At 41.9% G+C, this 24,385-nt stretch overlaps 1 protein-coding gene across 2 annotated transcripts in view; it reads left to right on the top strand.

Annotated features, from left to right (window-relative positions):
- sdk1 (sidekick cell adhesion molecule 1) overlaps window positions 1-6,861 on the top strand; it is a 577,103-nt gene extending 570,242 nt beyond the window's left edge. For both annotated transcript variants that reach the window (XM_033041133.1, XM_033041132.1), the window contains 4 exons: window positions 1,392-1,529; window positions 3,607-3,727; window positions 5,332-5,461; window positions 5,834-6,861. In XM_033041133.1, the coding sequence (XP_032897024.1) occupies window positions 1,392-1,529; window positions 3,607-3,727; window positions 5,332-5,461; window positions 5,834-6,112 (668 nt within the window). In that variant the 3' untranslated portion in view covers window positions 6,113-6,861. The remainder of the gene's footprint in view (window positions 1-1,391; window positions 1,530-3,606; window positions 3,728-5,331; window positions 5,462-5,833) is intronic.
- The last annotated feature ends 17,524 nt before the right edge of the window (window positions 6,862-24,385 follow it).

The following is a 24,385-nucleotide window of genomic DNA, read 5'->3' as shown; positions in this document are numbered from 1 at the left end:
TAGTAAGGGGCTGCTGGAGACCAGCGCTAGATGGACTAAAGACCACAAGATCATCTGCATACATAATATGGTTCACTAAAATATTACCAATCACGCACCCAGTGTTACAGGCTTTCAATTGTTTAGACAGATCATCAATATATAGATTAAAAAGGACTGGGGACAAAATTCCCCCTCTAACACCATTGCTAACCCCAAATGGGGCTGAGACCCTATTGCCCCATTTTATTTGCGTAGTCTGGTGGGCATACCAGTAGGCCAGAATTCTAACAATGTATTCAGGTACCCCTCTTTGACTCATTTTACCAAACAGCTTTCTGTGATTAACACGGTCAAAGGCTTTGGAAGCATCAATAAAGCACATAAGTATTGAAGAGTTTTTGCCTCTATATTTGTTTACAATCTCCTTTAGGGCATATATGCATAAGTCAGTGCCATGTTTAGCTTTAAAGCCAAACTGGTTATCTGTGGAGTTAACAAACTCATTTATTCTATCCAACAGAACTCTTTCTAAAACTTTTGACAATATGCTGGCTAAAGCTATGGGCCTGTAATTATTTAGGCTGCCTACTTTACCAGCTTTGTCTTTAATGACCGGCACTAACAGGACAGACAACATTGAGTCTGGTAACAAGCCATGAATCATAAAGCCAGTAAAACAAATAGCTAGGAGAGGAGCTATCCTCATACTCGCATACTGAAGATGTTCAGCAGAGATATGATCCAAGCCCCTTGCTTTGTTGTTGGACAGCTTGTTCATGGCATGATACACCTCATGTGACATAATCACCATCGAGTCATTACTCTCAATATTGTCCACCCTATACAAGTCACCTTGGACACAGTTGAATAAAGTGCTATAATGTTGTCGCCATAACTCCGCGATATTATCTGTTCCGGAGATTCCATCTACAGTACATGGTAGAGATGTTTTGCAACTGCTAAGAGCTCTCACTTCCTTCCAAAAATCTGTAGCATTGTTACTTAGCAGCTTCTTAGCCATGGAATCAGCCCTCATAGCTTGCTCATTTTTACAGATGAAGCAAACAGCATACTTATACCTTGCATTAGTGAGCTTCTTGTGCTCAAACACAGGCCCCTGTCTGGGTCTACCTGCCATAGCCCATGATTTGGTGGCTTCACGTCATTAGGACCATCTTACTATCTGCTTTAATCCACTGTCTGCTGTAACCCATTGTCCGCCTTGACCCACTGTATCCCTTTACATGTCTCCAGTAAGGACTGTCTGAACCTTGTCTCAAAACATTTTGAGAACGTATTTAACTTATTTCGCCCCATCTAAGCCCCTTGAACTGAAGCAATCCTAGTCAATGTTGGGTGAGTTAAAATCCCCCATTACTATAACCCCAATGCTATGAATTGTCTTACAGCTCAGCTGGGAAATCCTCCATTTTATGAAGAGTGGTGGTTCCTGATAGTGATGGCCCTTTGCAGCATCATCCTCATTCTGCTCATGGTCTTCGGCCTGATCCTACATGGACAGAACAAGAAGTACAAGAACACCAATGGTAAAATAAACCACTGCCTTATTATTGAGGAGTTGTAATGATTTTAAACTATAGTATTATTAAATTGAAAAAGTTAAAATGTGTGTAATTAATGCATGTCTCGACAATTGGATAGCCTCGCATTCTGGATGCTGCATTTAATGGTCTCTAACATCCAAATCCTCTATCTCCCCTTCCTCTCTCACATTCTCCAAAGCATCTACATATCCCATCTCTACACTCAGCTGCGTGAATTCTTTCAGAGTCATTTCCCACTGCATCTTGCTATAAAGCATTGCCCACTGAATGAATGAATGAATGAATGAATGAATGAATAAGTTTATTGGCCAAGTGTTCACATACAAGGAATTTGCCTTGGTGCTCCGCCCGCAAGTGACAACATGACATACAGTGACAGTTAAGAATGATACATAAAACATTAAACATTAATAATGAAACATTATTGATTAAACATGTGAATTAAATTAAATACGAGAGCAAAAGGAGGCTACAGATTTTTGGTTATTGAGTAGAGCAACTACTCGTGGAAAAAAACTGTTTTTGTATCTGGCTGTGGCAGCTTTGACAGTCCGGAGTCGCCTTCCAGAAGGAAGTGATTCATAGAGTTTGTGGCCAGGGTGAGAGGGGTCAGAGATGATCTTACCCGCTCGCTTACTGGCCCTTGCAGTGTACAGTTCATCAATGGAGGGAAGGTTGCAGCCAATAACCTTCTCAGCTGATCGGACGATTCGCTGCAGCCTCCAGGTGTCGTGCTTAGTGGCTGAGCCAAACCATACCATGAAGGAGAAGGTTAGGACCGACTCTACGATGGCCGTATAGAATTGGACCATCATTGCCTGTGGCAGATTGTGCTTCCTCCGCTGCCTCAGGAACTACATCCTCTGTTGTGCCTTTTTGACTGTGGAGTCGATGGTAGCCCCCCACTTAAGGTCCTTGGAGATGATGGTTCCCAGGAACTTAGACTCCACAGATGTGACTGTGGTGTTGTTGATGGTGAGTGGGGTGAGGGGAGGGGGAGCTCTCCTAAAGTCTACAATCAATTCCACTGTCTTAAGAGCATTGAGCTCCAGGTTGTTGCGATGGCACCAGGACTGTTATTCCACATGTACTTAAGGAGTCAATATATCTCCCATTTTTGCTACTTCTGGATTTCCCAGTTGAGCTGTAAGATAATTCATGGCAATAGGGTTATAGTAATCTTTTTTGCACCATTCCGTACCAACCTCATTTCCTCCAAGCCCCTAAGAATCTTACTACAAGATCATATTTATATTTTCAAATGTCTTTTTATCTCAATTTTCTGCTGAATCGTCTCAAGCCTCACATCCAGGCTGCAAGCTCTGCTGCCTGGTCTTTGTTTATTGTGCTTCCTATGCCCTCTACTCAATAGCATATTTGTCCCTTTGAAATGCTGCCTTTCCCTGTGCTTTTAGCCATCTCTCTTCCTTATTTGCTTTCCTGCTTCCTGGTTGCACCAATCACCCTCTGAAAACTGCAAGATGTTGGATCCCAACTTTGCCACAATTTACAAAAATAATTTATCTTCCAAATCTCCCATCTTGTGGATTTTGATATAATACATGAGTGACTCTGTGGGTCAAAATCATTGTGACTCACTGGCATTGGGGAAGCTCATCGATTTGTGGTTTATTCTAGATAAAGTCAATTTTCAGTTACAACTCTGAAAGAAATAGAGGTACGGAACTGAATTTAGGCAAGTGAATCATGAAACTTATACAATGATTTGGTCATTCACTTTCATCCAATCCATGCAATAGTTTACAAAATGAGGGCCCAAGAAGGCTTTTATTTTCCAACTATAAACAATTTCTTCATTCACTTGTTCTTTAATTGCTTGCTTTATTTGAAATAGATCTTCATTTGCAGTAACACTGTCACACTGCACAATATACAGTAACATTGAACATTGTAGAAAACCAGAAGTTTATTTTGATCTGCAAGAGGAACAAAGGGCTAGATTTTCTGCTATAAAATAAGTCAAAGGCAAACATAGCCCTCAGGTGTGCATACTATAAAACATGCAGTCTTTACTTATGACAGCTGTCTCATCCTTTAGGTAAACATAATTCGACCGTGGAAGAAACCCTCACCTTAGATAATGGAGGGTTTACTGCCCTGGAGCTGAACAGCAGACATTTGACCGTCAAGAGCAATTTCTGTAAGAAAAATGGCACCAGGTAAGTACTGACACCTGATCACACCCGTGCACCATCTGTGCTTATTTGTGGCAGTTACATTGCAGCTTCTCCAGTAATGGGTCAGCTGGTAGAGCTGCTGCCTCACAACGCCACAGACCCCGTTTATAGCGCTCCTGACCTCGGGTGCTGTCTAAGTGGAGTTTGCACGTTCTCATCAGACCGCGTGGTTTCCTCCAAATGCTCCGGTTCCCTTCCACATTCCAAAGACGTGCAGGTTTGTATGTAAATTGGTCTCTGTTTTAAAAAAATTGTTCCTACTGTGTAGAGAGCGGCTGAGAGAGTGGGCGACACAGAACCAGTGTGATGTCTGTGTCAACCCGGGGGGTCTGATGAGCCAGTTTCATGATGTTTCTCTAAAACTAAACAAAAATCATGAATTGATCTTTTTTCCGTGTAGGTAAACTCTAAGAATTAGTCAGAAAGCTCAGTCAGAAGCTAAAGAAATATGGCTTGACTTCAGATGTATCTGAAATGTTAAGATACTTTTTATAAAAACACAAGTAAAAGCTTTTGGAAGCTGGAAATCTGAAATAAAAGCAGTTACTGGCCAGGCAGCAACTTCAACAATATTTAATTGTCCCAAAACATTAACTCTTTCTCCACAAATGCCATTGATAAGTATTTTTCTGAGACGCATTTATTTCTAGGTTGAGAACACACTGGAATTTATCTCACATCAAAACCATAACCTTGAGATATGTTCTATTTGGAAATGTCTCCATGTATTTGTCTTAATACAAGTATCTGTACTGCAGTTTCACTAGGTTTAGCTTTAGGTTTGTTGTTGTCACAAGTACTGAGATACAGTGAAAAGCTATGCTTTGCAGGCTATCCAACCAGATCAGATAACATTATACATGAACACATTCAAGCCAAACTCAAGTACAACAGGGCGAGAGAAGAGAAACTTAGAATGCCAAATTATAGTTCTCAGCATTGTACCATTACTGTTCTGGAAAAAAAAAGTCCAATGTCTACAATGAGGTAGATTGGAGAATACCCTAGCTTATGGAAGGACTTCAGTAGCTGTTCCTGAGTCTAGTGGGGGTGCGTGCTTTCAAGCTCTGTACCTTTTGCCCGATGGGAGTGGGGAGAACGAGGAATGACTGATTATGTTGGATGCTCTCTCGTTACAGTGCATACTATATATTGAGTCAATGGCGGGAGTCTGGTTAGTGTGATGGGCTGGGTTACATCCACAACCCTCTGCATTAGCTGCAGTCTTTTTACTTTATTAATATTGCTGCACTTAATGCAGTACACATTATTTATTACGCCCTAAAACCACCTTCACTGGAAGCACGACCTTTCATGATTCAAATGAGTGTCCTATCATGTTCACTGGTGAATAGTATTTTTTTTGACACTGCAACAATCAGTAACACATCATTTATTTACACCTATACCGAAATACTTCATTAGCAGTAACTGCATCAATACCAGCAATAAACTGGGCTTTAAACTTGAAATAATTTTCTTATATAATTTAATAATTATGGTGCTATATTAAATAAACTTTTAAAATGCTGATTGTTGGAAGTCCTAACAATAATAATTTTTCTTCTGTGTCTCTTTGTTGCAAGGTTTCCACCGAGGCCCAGCCCGGGAGCGTTACGCTATTCTGATGAGGATCTATGTAACAACTACAATGGAATAGTGCTGACAGAGAGCACCACTCTAACAGAGAAACCCACGGAAATATCCGAGTCAGAGGTAAACGTTAACTCTTCTGCTTAATCTCATGCCCCTAGAGTCTTTCATACACTGTACAACCAGAGAAGGGATCCTATTTACACCTCTGTGCTGTTGCTTGAATATAAGATGCTATATTTCTACTTTGTATGCTGAATCACTGCTAGTTATAGACTTTATAGGATATAGAGGATTTATTATGTCCCTCACAGGTATCTTTGTGGACGCTGCTCCATTGCTCAAAACCTACCCAAGTCCATCCCTTTAATTGTAATTATTATTATATATTATAGAAAATCTTATATTAAAAATGGTGTCAATTGGGGAATAGGGAGGTAGGTGTTAGAGGCAAGAGATCATCAGGACAGGGAACTAAAATGTTCTGCTTTACAGGCTTCCGACAGTGACTGTGAAGCTGAATTACCAAAAAGCACACACTCATTCGTGAACCACTACATGAGTGACCCCACTTACTTCAACTCATGGAAGCGGCAGCCAAAGGGTCTTCCGCGAGCTTCGGCCTACACTTACGAAGAATGCACAGATGGCGAGCAGGAGCCGTACTATCCAACAGTGATCACGACGCAGAGTTCAGGCGGGGCCTACGTGCCCTCGGGTCAGCCTGCATCTGGCTCAAGGACTCCTGTGACTGGCTTCTCCTCCTTTGTGTGATATCCGCTTTGGACAGCATCAGACAATTCCTTCGCCTATGGACCACCGTGCCAGATGAACAGACTTATAATTACAGTCGAGAGAAAGCTGTCAAATGGAAACTGTCATCTCCAAAGCTGCCTAAAAAGTGCCTTTTACGTGTTGGTAATTTAATTATACCAATATCGCAGTGGTGTTTAGTAAAATCGGTGTCCCATTCATTTGAATGTGACATTCACTAGATTTTTTTAATACTTTTTTGTTTCTAAAAAATACCCCAGCTTCACGACCCCCCTCCCCCTCCTCTCTCTCTCCATTCTCCTGGAAGCATTAAAGTTGATCACAAAACGTACTTTTTAAGCTTGGTGCAAAAGCAGCCCAGACAGACAAAAGTGAAGTTTACTTTATCAGACGACCAAAACAAAGCACAGCGTAAAGCTGGTGTACAATCCACAGAAAGACAGGGGATTAAGGAGAGTCACTTCCTGCTGTGGTAAACAACAAGAGCTACACGTGTCACCACTGCATGAAAGGGCATGTTTCAGGCAGCTTTTGTCATTGCCTTATAATTTCATCACAACTTCAGTACTGGGTACCTTAACTGTGAAAGAGTCAAACCTACAGTACCACCACCAACTGAAAAAAAGGCAAAAACCTTCAGCATTTTCTAAACTTTAAAAAAAACACAATTTCTGAATAAGATTCTAGTTCTTTAGAAAATGTAAGTAGTAAAGATGAAATTTGCTGGCCAAGGTAATGGAAAGATTAGGAAAAAAAACAAAAAAAGATTAATCATGAACTCAGTTTTAATACTGTGCAGCTTGAGAGGTCACAAGCTCTTAAAGTGAGTTTCCTTCAGAATTGCCATTAATTCTGATCAGTTTCTATTCTCAGGATATTAATAGTGCAATGAATTTTAAGTGTTTCCACCCACCTGTCCACACATTACTTTTGCCTTATATTTTATTTGCTGATTTTTTTATCAGCCTTCATAAATGTGCTTTTTTGATAACTGTCTCCGTGCCACAGCAGTGCACCGGGGGTTTAATAGCATAGCGGTTAGGTTTCCGGAGTAGCAGCCAGAGTTCTGGTCCATTCATCCAAAGCCATGAGTTTGAATCTTTCAATGCAGATAGAGAGTTCAAATTCAATGTATTAGATAAATCTAAAAGTTAAAACAGAAAAGCTGTCTCACTCATGGTAAGGATGAATTGTCATAAAAATGTCCTACAAGAGAGGAAATCTGCGCCCCTACCTATTCTAATCCTCATGACACAAGGCACACCAAAGAAGTTGACTCAAAACACAAAGTGCTGGAGGAACTCAGGGAGTCAGGCAGCATCCGTGGAGGGAATGGACAGTCCGAACCCTTCTTCAGACCATCAGTGCAACCTGATACATCATTTGTCCAATCCCTCCATAGATGCTGCCAGACCTGTTGAGTTCCACCTGCACTTTGTGTTTTGCTCATGATTCCATCATCTGCAGTTCCTTGTGTCTCCAAAGAAGATTAATCCTTAATTCAGGCACAGCTTAGATAGAAATAAAAGTATCACAAATGAAAAAAGCATACTTCAAATGGTTTTATAAGTAAAAATCTCTTTCAAGCCTCTCAAGTATTATGGTTTACGTTGTCTGGTGGTGTAGAATGACTGGTTTGTGATCTGTTTCCCCAACAACAGTGAGCATTGGATCTACCAGTGCAGATGGTCCATTTTGATGTTCCAACATATGTCAAACAGCTGTAGGTGAAGTCTGACTGCGATGGTGCAAAGAAGGCGATGAGCCAGAAATCCCTGAAATCATTCATTCACTCAAGGTAGACTTGGACCAAACAGCTACAATAAAGACAGCAGCCCACAGTACTCTTACCTGAAGAGCAGAGAGCATGGCAGAAATGATACTGAAGAGAAAGGTTGACGAAGGGAAAAACTATGGATTGCCATTTTCCATGCTGATTCATAAGTCCTAGGACCAGAATTAGACCATTCGGCCCATCAAGTCTACTCTGCCATTCATTCATGGCTGATCTAACTTTCCCTCTCAACCCCATTCTCCTACCTTCTCCCCATAACTCTCCAGCTGTTTTTGACAAATAAGAACAGAAAATGCTGGAAACACCCAGCACATCAGACAGTCAGTCCCCCCTGCAGAGGGAGAAATGGTTAACATTTCAGGACCATGGCCGTTGTCCTGTGACAATAAATGAACATTTAAAAAGCTGCAATAGTTGTAACTAAAACCTGACACAGAGGATCCCGAGCCTTCTTTCTACACCCACAGAAGCTGCCTGACCTGCTGAGTATTTCCAGCATTTTCTGTTTTTATTGACCTTGAACAAATTTGTTCAGTCTGATCTTGGGATGCCCGGCCGACAGTTCTACTCTTAACTTACCAGCTTTTTTATTTGGAAGAAGGATAAGTGTACTGCCTTTGTCTCCTCGTCACCTCCCAGTGTCATTTTTGGAGAGCAGAAAGACTAGAGGGTGTCTTGGTCTCCCAGTATATATATGCATTGTTCCATCATTGAATGTAACATTAACAACAGAGTGTAACATATGTAACATGGACCGAGGACTGACTGCCTCTCTCTATTGTTATTAATGTGTGCTCCGGATTCCTCCCACATCCCAAAGTTGCACTGGTTCGTAGGTTAATTGGCCAACGCTGACCGCCGATCACCTGTTCACACTAGTCTGAAGAAGGGTCCCGACCCGAAAAATCACCCATTCCTTCTCTCCAGAGACACTGCCTGTCCCGTTGAGTTACTCCAGCCTTTTGTGTCTATCTTTAGTGTGAACAGGTGATCAGTGGTCAGCGTGGGCTTTGTGGGTCGAAGGGCCTGTTTCCATGCTGTATTTTTCAGTTCAATTCAATTAATGAGCATGTGACAATAAACCAAAGTGACTGTGACCTCAGTCACATCGTGCGTAGGGTATTCCTCTCACCACCAGTGAGTTATAAAGGTTGGACCTTCCCGTAACTGCTTTTGACACACAGGTCCAAACTTTGCAGAGTCGAGCAAAGTATCTTCCAGTGTCGAGAGATGCTGCCTGTCCTGCTGAGTTTCTGCAGCATTTTGTGTCTATCTTTGGTCTGCAAGACAGCCGGGTTGTCTTTCTAATTGTCCGGAGTAAATGCATAGTTTGGTCTGTGCAGTTTATTGCAGTCCCAATAAAACAGTCAGAATAGACAGGGGACATTCCTAATGCATTCCATAAACAGAAGCAGCCAGGGCTCCCAATTGAATGGGAGATACATCTCTGCCTCAGTAAATACTTGGAATCCCCTTTACTCTTTAAGGCAGAAACCCAGTTTTCTATCCATCAGCTTGCAGTGGTCTATAATCACCCAGCAACTATTGGAAAACCATCATCTTTATCGGGCAGTTGTTATTTGTGTAATTGCTAATACTACAGCAAGACACACAGTGGCGCTGCCTCACAGCGCCAGAGACCCGGGTTCGATCCCTACCTCAGATACAGTCTTTTTGGAGTTTGCACGTTCTCCTTGTGGCCACGTAGGTATCCTCTGTTTCCCTCCCAGGTTCCATAGACATGTGGGTCTGCAGGTTAATAGGCCTCTGTGAATTGCCCCTCGCGTGTAGGGAGTGGTCGAGAAAGTGGGAGAACGTAGAACTCGTGTGAACAGCTGGTCAGCGGACTTGGTGGGCTGGAAAGCCTGTTTCCATGCTCCCATGTATCTTTAAAGTAAACTAAACTACTGCCAGCAATCATGTCCAAATTAAATGTAAGTATCGGTTTCAATGCTTGAGCCTTGCAGAGATGTGCAATCAAGTCAGGGAAACCAACTCTAATTTGCTTTGACTTGCTACATATTGATCACCAATTATAAACCAGTGACTGCAGTTCCTTATCCTTAGTGATTGAACCAGTATCTGCAGAAACCAATTTTTAGTTTAATTTAGAGACACAGCGCTGAAACAGGTCCTTCGGCCCACCGAGCCCGCGTCGACCAGTGATCCCCGCACATTAATACTATCCTACACACTAGGGACAATTTACATTTAAACCAAGTCAATTAACCTACAAACCAGTAAATCTGGAGTGTGGGAGGAAACCGGAGATCCTGGAGAAAACCCATGCAGGTCACGGTGAGAACATACAAACTCCATCTAGACAGCACCCATAGTCAAGATTGAACCCATATATCTGGCGCTGTAAGGCAGTAACTCTACCGCTGCGCCACCATGCCACCCCAATATTCAGAATTTGAATTGGTTAGATTAAAACTGAATTCATCTAAATTCTTTCTTCTACTAGTTTTTTACAATGTGGCTTAGAAATCCTTTGATGTGAACATATTGAATAAGAGGAATGCACATTTGCATTTTTTTAAAACAAAATCTGCTCTGTAATTCTTCATATTTAGTAGCCAGAATTTTCGAGGTGCATCTGACGTAATATTTGAAGCATGTACATGTCAATGTAGGATTCCAGAGATGGTTTTGTGGAAACTGTGTTGGGGCGATCTCTCCACTGTGTGAGATGCCTGCTGCAAGCTGCTGGGGCTAACTGGAGGATAGGGGACCACTGCAACTGTGTAGACTGTAAGCTTTACGGTCTGGCCATTCAACAAACAAATCACAGAAAGTGAGTCAGGGACAATACTTCACCGAATGGCAAAGCCATTTAAGGGCCAAATCTGCTCCTTTGTATGGAACCTCAACAGTTAGATCCAGCCTCCCAATGGAAGTTTAAGTCAGGCACCACATTAGCAGAAAGCAGTGAAACCAGGGTTGCTCGAGTAGTTCATCTGTAGATCTGGCAACAGCCAAGGTCAATCTCCTTGAAATGTGGCTCTGCAAACATTTCATTAAATAAGTAGTATTATCTATCAACTATATTACTGCTAAATATATCATGTTCTTTTCCTTAATTTTTTTTAAATGTTAAATTATAATTTGTAACGTAAATTAAGCTGCACTTACAAATCAAAACTCGTCACGTCAGCAATTAAATAATTTGTTATTCCAACCCTGAACCTCAGAGTAAACCTTTTTGCACCAAATTCTGGCCACAATATTTGAGCCAAGTTGTCCCTTTATTTTGATTAAACACAAGAATGGAAAGCACCAAAATATATCGAAATCACCAAATAAGCCATAGTGTTGATTTGTAGAATTATTTAGCAAAGTTAGCTATGGAAACTACGTTCCTGGCTGTATGATAGGGCACTTCTAATGAAGGAATAGCTTAGTGACATTTGGAAAGAATGGTGGTTTTGTTCCACAATTGTCATTAAACTCAACACGTTTGAACTTGAATCTGTCGGGAACCACTAGAATGTGTCATTATGTTTTATATTATTTAAATGTATTGAGCAAATGTTATTGTCATTTGAGCTTTCTTAGGAGGACTTTTAGTTGATCCGTTTGCTTCAGAATCTAATAATACTAGATATAAACACAGTGCCACTAAAATGCATTTACATCACAGTTTAAAATATCAATAATTACACATACAAGATTGTAGTACATACTCTTATTTATACAGCATTTTGTTATATATTGATTAGTTTATTATTTTTATTATTTTAGATATTTTTTGTATTCACTTATACAATATCTTGTCAAACAATGATGGTTCTTAACTTCACCAAATTTATTTGTTCAATTTAAGCAAAACAAAAAAAATCAACTTTAAAAAAAAACTATTTCCCAAAGTCTTGGTCATTTCTAAATACGTTTGTGAGTTTTGCTTTCTCTTTTTGTTAGGGGGTGCAGTGGACATGTTTCTTTATCAGGTATATCTCTCTTTCAAGGCTTTATTTGTATTGGTAAGAAACTCACTGTATTGATTTTGTGATCTTTCAGCAGACTTCAATGCTATTGAGTAAGAAGGTTTCTCATTGCAAATTAGAGTACTTTTTTTTCGAAATTCCAGTGCCTCCTAATACTAAGGTTACAGAATTCCCTCTAGATTTAAGCTGCCTGAAGAAGACGCCTCAATCTTTTAACTATCATGCAAATGTCATTACAAACGGTGACTTGAATGTTAAGTAACATTCCAATAAGAATTAACAGCATTTGGAGAAAGCATACCTCTGTGTGACACTGATCCTTGGCATGCTGTACACAATGCAGAGCTTTCCGTTCAAGAAATACAAGTTATTTTCAGTTGACTGGTGGGTAACTGCAGGTATTTGAATACAGAATCCCCAGTTTGATGGGAGCTGTACTTAGTAGTTGGTCCATAGGAAAAGACCTTTACCAATGAAACTGCTGTAGAAGAACATGAGATATGAAGGATGCCATTGATTTATATTATATAGGAACTTAGCCTCCTGTGTAGACTCGGATGATGTTGTCCCGGAAACACTACCCAGCACACTTTAAATGCATCCACAAGCCATATAAATGTCTGCATTTGTAAGTATTTCAAGAGGTTGTTTAGTACTTTGTAAGGGACATGACTGGTACATATTTGGTAACAATATGAATGTGTATTTTTAAGATACTTTTTTTGTACAGCTGAATTTGTACCCACTTGTGAAATCCTGATGAAGTATAAAATAAGTTGCAGAAAATGAAAGGTTGAGATGTGTTCTCAGCAAAACCACAGATGTAATGGCATGTTTCTTAGCACATTATTATACCCAATATTCCATTCAGCACTTGGCTTCAGTAGTTTATTTCTACAGTGGAACATTCTTGAGTTTATCTCGAAGCAAAAACAACACTGTGTAACTTCTTGTTAAATTAATTCTACTGTTTTGTGTCCTGTTAAGGAAGAAAAATGTTGTAGATTCTATTTTTGGCACTACATGTACATGGTTCACCTTGTCTTTTGTAAATATTATGTTGGAGAGAAAGTTTAAAATATGCCAGACATATTTTGGTTAAAGGGTTTGTACCAGTCATTCTTTTAATGAAATCACTGTGTAAGTTGGATGAATCTCTCAGATTCAGAGCTTTAGTAAAGCTGCTCATTTGCTTAATCATTCTGTCTTCACAAAGTGTGCTAATTAAAGTGTTCACAATCTGAATAACAGCTTTGAATACCCTGTGACATAGTGATGTGATCAACTTGTAAATGTGGCGTGGAAATAAGGCAAGGAAGCATATTAAAACAGTGGTCGGGAAAATCTGTCTTAAGGTGGAATTTGCCTTGTGGTATTTTACCTGACATTAGTCTATGGTTATTGCATCTGCCTCAACTACCTCCTTTTATATACCCACTGTGTGAAAATGTTGCCCCCCAGGTTTCCTTTAAATCTTTCCCCTCTCACTTTACACACATACCCACCAAATCTTGATTCCCCTGCCCTGAAAATAACACTGTCCATTCACTCTATTCCCCTCATGATTTTAGGCACCTGCATAAGATCGCCCCTCATTCTCCTGCACTCCAAAGAACAAAGTCCTAGCCTGCCCAACCTCTTCCTACAGCTCAAGCCTTTGAGTACTGGCAACATCCTTGTAAATCTTCTCTACACTCCAGCTTGTGGAAGGTCATTAAATCAAATGCAAATATCAGCCAGCTATGGGACTAGTAATAAAATAAAATAAAATAATTGCCAGCTATTTTTTCAGAGCTGTTCCCACTTAAATGGGAGCCCGACCACAACACCATCCAGGCATGGATGCCACTGCATTGAGAAGGCATGTTTTAGCAGTTGACCTGGACAACCCGAGGTTGTATCTCCACCATTAGCATTCACCTTAGTTCAATAATAGTGCAAATTTAGAACTTTTGTCATTCTTACAAAGGCAATGATTTTCCACCGTTGAAAAAATAAAATACCAACTCCACCAATCCAAGTAAGATGCATAATACCATGAGATAGGAAGACTTCCCCTACAAATCTAGATAGAATGGATGTGGAGAGGATATTTCCACTAGTGGGAGAGTCTAGCCTCAGAATTATAGGACATTTCTTTGGCGAAGGAGATGAGGAGGAATTTATTTAGTGCGAGTGTGTTGAATCTGTGGAATTCTTTGCCACAGAGGTTGTGGAGGCCGTCAATGGATATTTTTAAGCCAGTGATCGACAGATTCTTGATTAGTACGGATGTCAACGGTTATGGGGAGAAGGCAGGAGAATGGAGTTAAGAGGGAGAGATGGATCAGCAATGATCAAATGGCGGCGTAGACAAGTAGATTAATTCTGCTCCTATCACTTATGAACTTATGAAGCAATTAATTTTGCTGTGCAGTGTTTCTAGACGGACCCATCATTCCATTCCTGAACGCATTGTATTCCCCCTACTACAATCACCTAAAGAATGGTTCCAGCCTATCCATTCCATCGCCTTCCCATTTCCTCCACAGATGCTGCCTGACATGCTGAGTTACTCCAGCACTTTGTATCTTGCTTAAGATTCCAGCGCCTGCAGTTTCTTGAGTCTCTCTTTAATATGCAAGTTCTTCCTTGGGTTGAATTGCGCTGTGTCACAGCCAGTGATCATGCAGGGTAGGGCCTGTTCACAACATGTGCACTTGGACAAGCACGGGAGTCAGGGATGACCAGGACGTCGATGATCTGCTGGACTAATCATGTGAATGGAGTCACTGGCCACAAGGAATGGTGAGTGGTTGCACTATATGTTCATATTTAAACTTTCCCTTCCCATTTTATATTGTCTTCAGTTAATTTTTTTGTGATTATTTTAATACGTTTGAATTAAAATTAAAGGCCGCTCCTTTAAAAAGGAGGTGGGGTGGAACTTCTTTATTCAGAGGGTAGTTAATCTCATTGCCACAGAGGGCTGTGGAGGGCAAGTCTGGATATTTTTAAGGCAGAGTTAGATAAGTTCTTGATTAGAATGGGTGTCAAGGGTTATGGGGAGAAGGCAGGAAAATGAGATTAGGCTGTAGAGATCAGCTGTGATTGAATGACGGAGTAGACTCGATGGGCCAAATGGCCTAATTCTACTCCTATAATTTGTGAACTTATGTTTGGACTGTTTCCGTGCTCTAGGCGTGTCTCTGTGCTGTAGGCTTGTTTCGATGCTGTAGGCATAACACGTGTTGTTAGCATGTTTCCATGCTGCAGGTGTGTTTCCGTGCTGTATGACTCATCACTCTTCAGGAGCCAAACGCAGGCACTAAGGACAAGCTTAGATGAGGCATCCTGGTCGGCAAGGGCTGAAGGGCCTCTTTCCATGCTGCATAATTCTGACTCTAACCACCATGGCCATTTAACAACCACCCAAAAGCCCTTGCGGATTAGCAAATCACCCGAAGCCTATCTTTTTCTGTTATGCAACAGGGACATCTCTTGGTTAAGAAGCATCGAGTCAATGCATCTGGAAGAAATAATCCTCTCATATCTCTGCCAAACCAGGGATGAAGCCAATGCATCCACTATCCCTGCAGCCACTTCATTTAAGATCTTAAGATAAAGGCCATCGTGTTCCTGGTATTTCCTGGACTTGAACCCTATTATTTTACCAATTTTTTTTTGCTTGTGTTAGAGAATGTTTCAGATTTTCTGAACATGGAAACAAAGAACAGCAGATGCTGATTAATACTCAAAAGGACATAACATACTGGAGTAATGCAGCGGGTCAGGCAGTATCTCTGGAGAACATGGAATAGATGACTATTGGGTCGAGACCCTTCTTCTGAAGAAGTCTGAAGCGAGGTCTCAACCCAAAACATCACTATTCATGTTCTCCAAAGTTATTGCTTGACCTGCTGAGTTACTCCAACAATCTGTCTTTTTGTTTTAAATGCCAGTAATAATCCAAATTGTACACTAGATGGTGGCAGAGTACAATACGTTGCCTCTTAAAATGGTGCCTATAATTTTGCATTTATCAATCAGTTATCACAACTTTTCCAGTTGTATAGAAGGGGATACAGACTTTAATACAATTGTAATTTAAACAGATTTTAAGTTAGTAAAAACAGAAAATGCTGGTAAGTCAACAGGTCAGATTGCAACTGTGTTAGCTGAGTTAGCTACTTTTTCCTCTTGATTTCATTGTCATACAGCATGGAAACAGGCCCTTCGGCCCAACTTCCCCATGCCAATCAAGATGTCCCATCCACCTGCCCACGTTTGGCCCATGTCCCTCTAGAGCTTTCCTATCCATTTACCTGTCCAAATGTCTTTTAAAATGTTGTGACAGTACCTGCCTCACCTCCCTCCTCTGTCATCTCGTTCCATGTACCCACTGCCCTAAGTGTGAAAAAGTTGCCTGTTGGTTTACTATTAAATCTTTTCCCTCTCGCTTCAAACCTTTGTCCTCTGGTTCTTGATTCCCCTACTCTGGGTAAAAGACTGTGCACCTATTCCCCTCATGATCTAATACACCTCTATAAGATCATCCCTCATCGCCCTGTGCTCCAAGAAATAAAATCCTCACCTGCCCAACCGCTCCCTTTAGCTCAGCCCCTCAAGTTCGGGGAACATCCTCGTAAACCTTTTCCACACTTTTAATCCAGTCGGCTGGGTCTTTTTGCTTTTAGAATCTGCGACCATATCAGCAATTTAAATATTGCAATAGTTACTGTTTAGGGTACATTCTTTTATGTCCTTCACTCAGGCATTACCCCACATTGACATTCCAGTACAACCTCATCAATGACAATAATCTATTATATTCATAATAGATCATGAGTGATCTATAACTCCTCCCTGTCATTGACAAAGCATTCAAGAGTCTAGAGTGTTTCATTGTCATTGGCACCAACAAGGGAACAGTAAAATTCTTACTTACAGCAGGTTAACTAACATGCCTGTAAACGCAATGCACACAGATTAAATGTAATAAGCAAACAGAACAGTACAGCATAGGAACAGGCCCTTCACCCACAATGTCTGTGCCGAACATGATGCTAAGATCAACCCTTGCCTGCCTGCTAAAAAATAAATCAATAAATTAATAACCACAACACTAGCGCAAAATATCATTGTCCTTGGTGCGACCAAAGACAGTCCATAGAAGTTCACAATTGAGATTTGTGGTGTTTGGAAGAAGCTATTCTTGAAACTGGAGGCCACGGTTTTCAGACTCCTAAACCTTCTTGCCAATGGTAGGAGCGAATCATTATCCCTGTTTCTCTCTCCACAGATGCTGCGTTCCCTGTTGATTTTCCCCGGACATTCTGCTTCTACTTTATGAAAGGGGCAACAGCCCAGAGAATGTGGACAGTGCAGGTAAGGGCCAATACCAACACTAGCCTCAGCTCTTCAGTGCACTAAACCTAAATTAATTGACCATATAAATCAGGAACTAAAAGGGGTGGCCAGGCCAGACCGTGTGTGATTTGCTGGCAATCATTGACGTTCCCAGCAATGTTGGCTCAGGGTGGCGAACACAGAATCTCAAACTCGACCTTTTAGAACAAATACAAAATGTTGTCATCATCAAGCAGGGTCAGCATGGTTGTATGAGAGCAGAAAAATGTGCTTTGCAGCTGTGACAAACCTAATGAATGAATGAATAAGTTTAAATTTAAATGAAGAGCCAATACTGATACTGGTTTATTATTATCACATGGACTGAGGTACAGCTATCCAGGTGAATCATATCATACATGAGAACAATCACACCTGTGGCATTACCATAGGTTGCGAGGACACCAGAGTACCTGGAGGAAATCCATGCGGTCACAGTGAGAAGGTGCAAACTCCACACAGACAGCACCTGAGGTCAGGATTGCACCCAGATCTCTGATGCTGTGAGGTCACAGCTGTGTCACCCAGTTATTTATTCTGCCAGTATGGGCATGAACTACAACTGTGGGGAGAGGGGGCACTCTGAAAATTACTCCATGTAACATGACAGCACTTGACAGCATACAGAAATGTATATTGGTTGTGGCGGGAGGCAATAGAGGCAAAGGAGTAGATATTGTGTTGGAAGAAACTGCAGATGCTGGTTTAAACCAAAGATAGACTTAGTGTGTCTATCTCAGGAGGAGATATTATTCTGTACAGGAACAGGCTCGAGTCCTGAATGCCATGTGGCTGATTGGTAAGAACATGTCAGGGCTGGAGAGAGGGAAGGAAGGATCCAATTACTGTTGCGACAATAACAAAGGTAGAAATAAGAAATACATTATATGGAGGAATTAAGAATACAAAGGTAGAAACCAACAAGCAGGCCCACACTGGATATGTGGATTGATATCTGAATCAGATGCAAGTTGGCATTGAATCAAAGAGATCTGAGCATTAAATGTGAAATTCAAGGAGTTTCGTGGGAGAAAGGGTTTCAATTGAGAAGGAGGTGGTCGGTAGCAGGGAAAGAGTGAAGAGTTTTACTGAGCTTGGCTTCACTTGAATCCATATCATAGAGTTATCGAATCATACCAAGATGCCCCATCTAAGCTAGTCCCATTTACCCACATATGACCCATATCCCTTTAAACCTTTCCTATCCATGTACCTGCCCAAGTTTCTTTTAGAATGCTGTTACAGTATCCACCTCAACTAGCACCTCTGGCAGCTTGTTCCGCATACCAACATGAGTAAAAAGGTTACCCCTCGGGTTCGTGTTAAATCTTGCCCCACACCTCAAACATTTGTGATTTCCCTCGCGACTTCACTGGAAACTGCATCCTGGCAAAACTGGGGCTGAATATAAAATCTAAACCAAATACTAGTGGGAGGAAGGAGAAGAAGTTTGAAAATGTAAAGAGGAATGAACAGTGTTCTACGCAAAGCTGCATCATTGCAGAATGTCTCAGCAAAGGCAAACCACTGAGCAGTTGCATCGATACATATTGTAGATACATAGAAAATAGGTACAGGAGCAGGCCATTCGGCCCTTCGAACCAGCACCGCCATACGCTGATTATCCACAACAGTGTAGCAACAGGGAAAGATAGTGAGAGATCACAGTAGAGCACAGGAACAGGCCCTCCGGCCCAGAATGTGAAGTGTTGTGGTATCTCAGCGGGTCAGGCATCTCTGCAGAATGTGGATTGATGACGTTTTGAGTTAGACTTTGAAGAAGGGTCCCGATCCGAAACATCACTTGTCCATGCACTCCAGAGACGTTGCCTGGCCTGCTGAGTTGCTCCCGCACTTGGTGTCCTTCTATGTAATACAGTATCTGCAGTTCCTTGTTTTGACATGATGCCCCACTAATCTCCTCTCCCTGTACATGATCAATATCCCTCTATTGGTTACATATCCAGATGCTTATCTAAAAGCCACCATCATATTTTCTTCCACTACCACCTCTGGCAGTGTGTTCCTGGCATTCACCACACTCCATGTAGAAAAAAAACTTGCCCCCTTTAATTATCCCCCTATCATCTTAAAGCCCGTGGCTGGAGATGTTATGAAGATCTTTGTCACACCCCTGCACTCTTGCCTTTATCAATAAAACCTGGGATAGTTCCCATTAGAGATTGGTGGAAACATAAAAAGGCAGTGTCAACCTGGTTTATGAAAGGGAATTGATGTTTCGTCATTTTGTTCGAGTTGTTTTTAATATAGTCCGGTGGATCAAAAGTGAACCAGCGTGTCTAGCTTTCCTAGGTACACAAAATTGCTGGGGAAACTCAGCGGGTGCAGCAGCATCTATGGAGCGAAGGAAATAGGCGACGTTTCGGGCCGAAACCCTTCTTCAGACTTTGTCTTAACACTTTGTCTAGCTTTCCTAATGGCACTTGATCAAGTGCCAGTTAAAAGTTTATAACGCAAGAAAGAGCTAATGGAGATAAGTAATTACTTTAGATAGGGAGTTGCTTAACAAGCAGAAAACAAAGGGCAGGGTATAACAAGTAATTTCCAAGTTGAAAAGTTGTAACTAATGGGGCAACTCAAGGATCAGTTGAAACAGGGCGGACCACGTGAAAGTTGCAATCTCCCACCCCGAAACAGACCCTTATGCCCATCAAATCTGATCTAAACAGTGATAATCCTGTACGCTAGCACTATCCTACACACTAGGGATCATTTACAATTAACAGAAACCAATTAACACACCTGCACATCTTTGGAAACCACGGCACCTGGAGAAAACCCACGCGTACACAGGGAGAATGTACAAACTCTGTACAGAGAACACCCGTAGATAGGATTGAACCCGGGTTTCTGCGCTGTAAGGCAGCAACTCTACCGCTGTGCCACCCTATGGAGGGAATGGCCAGGTGACATTTTGGGTCTGGGCCCTTCTTCAGACTAGGTCTCACAGGTCTGCTACATCATGTCAACATCCAGTGAGAGGCAGGTACGGACGATGGCGGGCCTGGTCATCTGCTTGCTGCCATTGGACTTTATCTAAGGAACTGTTGCGCCACAGTGCTGAAAACTATATTCTGCACTCTGTATCTACCCCTTTGTTCTGTATATATTGTACTTGAGTTTGACTTGATTATATTTATGTGTAGTATTATCTGATCTGAATATTGAACAGTACAACACAAGAACAGGCCTTTCGGCTCACCATGTCTGTACCTAACATCATGCCAAGACCAACTCTCACCTGCCTGCACATAATCCATATCCCTCCCTTCCCTGCATATCCATGTGCCTATCCAAACGTCTCTTAAATACCACTACCGTAACCTCTGGCAACACATTCCAGGCACTTGCCACCCTCTGTGTGAATAAAACGAGCCCTACACATCTTCTTTAAGCTTTGTCTCTTTAACCTCAAAGCTCTGCCCTCTTGTATTTGATTTTTCCATCCTGGGATAAAGGTTTGAATATTCGGCGATATCAATATTCACTTCTATAACTTCAAGTAACCCTTGCTTTTCCTCTCACTCCATCCCAACCCCATCCAAGGTCTCTGACTTGTTTTACTGTCCTCCTGATGTTAGTGATTGTATGCTTCGTTGACGCCTTCCCCTCAGCTAACAATGATCCATTCGACATTTTCCTAGATCTTCGTCCATTTGATCTCTCGTTTCCACACCTTACCCTTCCCTATCTCGATGTCTCCCTCTCCCAACTCACAGTCTGAAGACGGGTCTCAATCTGAAACATCACCCATTCCTTCTCTCCAGAGATGCTGCCTTACTCCAGCATCTTGTGTCTATCTTCGGTGTAAACCAGCATCTGCAGTTCCTTCCTACGTCCTTGTCCTGACCCTAAACTAACAGAAACATTGGCGCAAGAAAAGCATCAACAGTCTCAAGGACCCTGCAGGAATTATTCTGATTAGGCCGTGTTTTATAATCTGATGATCTCAGTCAATATATCGCGAACATCTGCACTGCCTTAAAGTCCAACTGTGAATTAACTTTTGGCTTCTCTACCAGAGTTTCCTTGTCTCATAGCCACTCTTCTGAAGAGATCTGCTTTTGTTTACATTAACAGTGTACTCAACAGGAAATGCCTAGTCTAATCTATGCTTCAACTCCTGTCTATCTGTGCCAGGGAATAGTATCATAGTTCAGCTGTTGGATTAAGACTACATGCTGCGGAGATTTAAACAAGGGAACTGTTTCTGCAGATTGTCGATCTGTAAGAAGCAACTGCAGATGCTGGTTTAAAGCAAAGCCTGAAGAAGGGTCTCGACCTGAAACATTATCTATTCCTTTTCTCCAGATGCTGTCTGACCCGCTGAGTTACTCCAGCTTTTTGTGTCTATCCGTTGTAGATTTGTAACGCAGAACCTTAGCAGGTTCTTATCGGAATAAAAATGAAAAATGAAAATAAAAATGAAGTGTCTGTCTCACAACTTTCATAAACTTGGAACAGTCCGAAGCATTTTACAATCAGTGAACTATTAGAAGTGCGGTGACTTAACTGGGCAAACTGCCCAGAACAAGATACACAAACAGCAATCCAATAACTCAGCGGCTCAGGCAACATCTCAGGATGACATGGTTTCAGGCCGGGACCCTTCTTCAGAGTCTGACCTCCAGTCTGAAGAAGGGTCTCGACCTGAAACGTCGCCCATTCCTTCTTTCCAGAGATGCTGCCTGTCCCACTGAGTTACTCCAGCTTTTTGTGTCTATCTTCGAGTTACTTCAGCACTTTGTGTAAGATTCCAGCATCTGTAGTTCTTGGTGTCAACAGCAACGCCATAATGATCAGATAATTTTTAGTAAATTGATTAGAGAATAAATACTGTCCAAAGCACTGCGTAGAATACCTCGCCTTCCTTTGAAACAGTGTGATGGAATCTTTTATGTTCACTTTGAAACCAGACAGGGTCTTGATTTAAAGTATACTTCAAAAGACATTTGAAATGATCGATGATAGTTACACGTCCACATTGATGTGTTCATAGAGAGATTTAGTGTCTGCTGAATGTTAAAAGATTGAGATGAAAAGCAATGGCCATCGCATTTAAAAGTCTCAACATTTGAAGGATAAGTTGAAAATGTGCTGTGGCAACACTATTACTTCAAATAAAGATGCAGGGGTCGTGAAAGTCAAGAAAGAACTTGCAGATGCTGGAGATCTGAAATAAAAACAGGAATTGCTGGAGTTACTCAGCAGGTCAGGCAGCATCTATGGAAAGAGAATCGACTAAAGTTTCAGGGCCAGGACTCGTTATCAGAACTCAGTGGTGAAAGCAGGGCCAGGAAGCACCTGGTGTATCACACTGATGGACCAAGCTTTCTAGTTTTACTTAGCCGATCAACTTCACGTGTACCGAGGTACAGTGAAAAGCTTTTGTTACGTGATATCCAGTCAACAATCTTGAGCAAAACACAAAGTGTTGGGGGAACTCAACGAGTCAGGCAACATCTGTGAAGGGAACGGACAGGTGATGTTTCAGCTCAAGAACCTTCTTCAGTAAAAGGGGTGAGAAAGCTGGAACAGAGAGATTGGGCAGGATAGGTGGATACAGGTGGGAGGAGGGGGGTTGCTTGATGATGGGTGAAGCAAGCGACAAAGACTAGAGGTGAAAAGGAGACAAATGGGTGTTGGAAAGGGGAGAAGGAGTGAAATATAAAGCCGGAGGGGGGGATATAGGTGTAAGGGGAGGAGGAGGAGGGATAATCGGGAAATGAGGGACAGGAATGGGAGATAGGTGTACAAAGGAGGGGAAAGGAGTAGGGTGGCTGGGGGAGTGTGGGGCAGTGGGAGATAGTGGACAATGCATTTGAACAGATCAATGGTACTTTATCGTCATGTGTACCTGGCACAGTAAGACTCCTTTTTTGCATAGACTTCAGTAAAAATCTTACCATACATAGGCAGAATCATACTTAAATACAAAGTGTAAGAACCGTAGATTATACCGTGACCGTACACGAGGGTCGCCACGCCTCCAGCGCCATTTTGTATGATTCAAGTCTAATGTTGTTAAAAATGTAGGGTCTTAGCTTGGCCATAAATGTAGGGTCTTAGCTTGGCCATAAATGTAGGGCCTTAGCTTGGCCATAAATGTAGGGTCTTAGCTTGGCCATAAGGATCCGTTACCCTGGCGATGGCGCGGTCGGAATCTCAGAGGTTGGCCTCCACCGCCGCTCCATGCCGCTGCAGGCTGCGTCCGATCCGCACGCTCAGCCTCTCAGAGCGGCCCCTGACCCACTCAAGCCCCAGGACGCTGCAGGGCCTCCAGCGGGGCCCGGTCTAATGGAGCCTCAGGCTGCTTCAGCGGCCCACCCCACAGATAAGAAAGGTGGACTTTCTCTTCAGTGTAGATTTAGCAACGGTTAGCAAGGTTTAAGAAAGGTTTGGTCTGCAGAAGGGTCTCGACCTTTTCCTTTTCACCAGAGATGCTGTCTGACCCACCGAGTTACTCCAGCTTTTTGTGTCTATCTTTGGTTTAAACCAGCATCTGCAGTTCCTTCCTACACATTAAGAAACATTTAGACAGGTACATGGATAGGACACGTTTAGAGGGATATGGGCCAAAGTCAGGCAGGTGGGACTAGTGTAGATGGGACATGTTGGCAGTGTGGGCAAGTTGGGCCGAAGGGTGCTCTAATCTGTTGAAACAAAACATTAGAGAGAGAGAAAGTTTAGTCAGATGTTTACTTCATCTGCCTCTTCCAACAAAACACCATGAACTGACCAAGGCTATGAAGATCAACCAAACCACCAGAGCGTTTTCTCAGGGTATTGTTAAGAAATGAGCTTTAAACTCTGAGTAAAACATAGCAGGACCCTTGTTACATCTGGCAGTGACCGTGGCATCTTAATAGAGAAACGGTCACTCATTTAATGAGCACAAAGCTGTGAATGTGGGAAACTTGAAACAATAGGAACATTGTTCCAGACTCATCACATGTTACCAGCATTGATGAGTAGAAGGGGAATGGAACAGTCCTGACTTGAATTCTGCTGCAGCACTTGAAAAATAGGGAGAAAAAGTTTCTGAAACAGAGAGTGTGGAGAGATTACAAAGTCATTTCTGGGCATTCGGCCGCCTGCTAAGTACGGCCATTGAACCTTTAA

This window comes from Amblyraja radiata, chromosome 22 (assembly GCF_010909765.2).
Source record: "Amblyraja radiata isolate CabotCenter1 chromosome 22, sAmbRad1.1.pri, whole genome shotgun sequence".
NCBI lineage: Eukaryota > Metazoa > Chordata > Chondrichthyes > Rajiformes > Rajidae > Amblyraja > Amblyraja radiata.
This window is presented reverse-complemented; position numbering and strand designations above follow the sequence as displayed.